Source organism: Pristiophorus japonicus, unplaced genomic scaffold (genome assembly GCF_044704955.1).
Source record: "Pristiophorus japonicus isolate sPriJap1 unplaced genomic scaffold, sPriJap1.hap1 HAP1_SCAFFOLD_576, whole genome shotgun sequence".
NCBI lineage: Eukaryota > Metazoa > Chordata > Chondrichthyes > Pristiophoridae > Pristiophorus > Pristiophorus japonicus.
The window spans coordinates 1-1,611 of NW_027254484.1; the positions used below are offsets into that span (position 1 = coordinate 1).

At 56.5% G+C, this 1,611-nt stretch overlaps 1 protein-coding gene across 1 annotated transcript; it reads right to left on the reverse strand.

The window, feature by feature from the left end:
• Positions 1–230: 230 nt before the first annotated feature.
• On the reverse strand, positions 231–624 carry LOC139254791 (transmembrane protein 238-like; the record flags this gene model as incomplete). Its single annotated transcript, XM_070873813.1, has 1 exon — positions 231–624. A coding segment is annotated over exon 1 (299 nt), but the record flags the coding sequence as incomplete, so codon positions are not given.
• Between the last annotated feature and the right edge of the window lie 987 nt (positions 625–1,611).

Below are 1,611 nucleotides of genomic sequence, written 5' to 3' on the forward strand. Positions count from 1 at the left end.
CCCTCATTTTTCCTACAACGCAACCTTGACCCGGATCTCTCGCCCCACCCCCGCTCCCACCCCCCTCATGCACCACCACCAGCCACAGCGCGTGGGCGCTGCAAGTCAGCCGTGGCACCGACGGAATTGGTGGCCCAGCGCCGGCGCTGTCCTCTCCCAATCTCTCTCTCTCTCTCTCTCCCTCTCTGCCTTTGGGGGGGGGGTCAAGCTCCTCCCCGCGAAATCCTCACCCCGTGGCGGCCTCTCCGCGAGCCTGCCCGTCCGTCTTCTGGAGCTCCTTGAGCCTGAGGGGCGGGCGGACAGCGGCCCGTGCCCCTCCTCCCCCCGATCCGCAACTGGCGACACCGGCAGGACCCGCGTGCACGGAGACGCTGCGCGAGATCTGGCGCACCAGCCGGTTCAGGCGGGACTCCTTGGGCCGGTAGTCGCGGGCCAGCTCGGCGGCCGAGATCTCCATGTTGCCCGTGTACCAGAAGACCCAGCCGATGAGGCTGACAAAGACCACGATGGCCCCGGTGTAGATCAGCATGTCGCCGTAGTCGCGGCCCGCCCGCTGCAAGTCGGCAAAGATCCCCCACCAGCAGGGTGGCCAGGCCCACGGCGTCAAGCACCACTGCCAGCCACAGTGCGTAGGTGGCAGCGGGTCATGCCCATCAACGACATAATTGGTTCCCACTACCGGCGCTGTCCTCTCTCCTGTCTCTCTCTCTGTCTCTCTCTCTCTGTCTCTCTCTCTGTCTCTCTCTCTGTCTCTCTCTCTGTCTCTCTCTCTGTCTCTCTCTGTCTCTCTCTCCTTCTCTCTCTCTCTCTGTCCCCTCTCTGTCTCTCTCTCTCTGTCTCTCTCTCTCTGTCTCTCTCTCTCTGTCTCTCTCTCTCTCTCTCTCGCTCTGTCTCTCGCTCTCTGTCTCTCTCTCTGTCTCTCTCTCTCTCTCTCTCTCTCTGTCTCTCTCTCTCTCTCTCTCTGTCTCTCTCTCTCTCTGTCTCCCCCTCTCTATGTCTCTCTCTTTCTCCCTCTCTGTCTTTCTCTCCCTTTATCTCTCTCTTTCTTTCTCTCTCTGTCTCTCTGTCTCTCTCTCTCTCTGTCTCCCCCTCTCTATGTCTCTCTCTCTCTCTCTCTCTGTCTCTCTCTGTCTCTCTCTCTCTCTGTCTCCCCCTCTCTATGTCCCTCTCTTTCTCCCTCTCTGTCTTTTTCTCTCCCTTTATCTCTCTCTTTTTTCTCTCTCTCTCTATGTCTCTCTCTCTCTGTCTCTCTGTCTCTCTCTCTCTCTCCCTTTATCTCTTTCTCTCTCTCTCCCTCTCTCTCTCTCTGAATCTGTCTCTCTCTCTGTCTCTCTCTCAATCTCTCTCTCTTTCTCTCTCTCTCTCTGTCTGGCGCTCTCCCTTTATCTCTTCCCTACACACACACACTTTCTCTCTCCCTCCCCTTATCTTTCTCTCTCCCGACACACTCTCTCTCTGTCTCTCTCTTTCTCCCTCTCTGTCTTTCTCTCTCCCTTTATCTCTTTCTCTCTCTCTCTCTCTGTCTCTCCCTTTATCTTTCTCTCTTCCTCTCTCTGTCTCTCTCCTTCTCTCTCTCTATCTTTCTCTCTCCCTTTATTTCTTTCTCTCTCT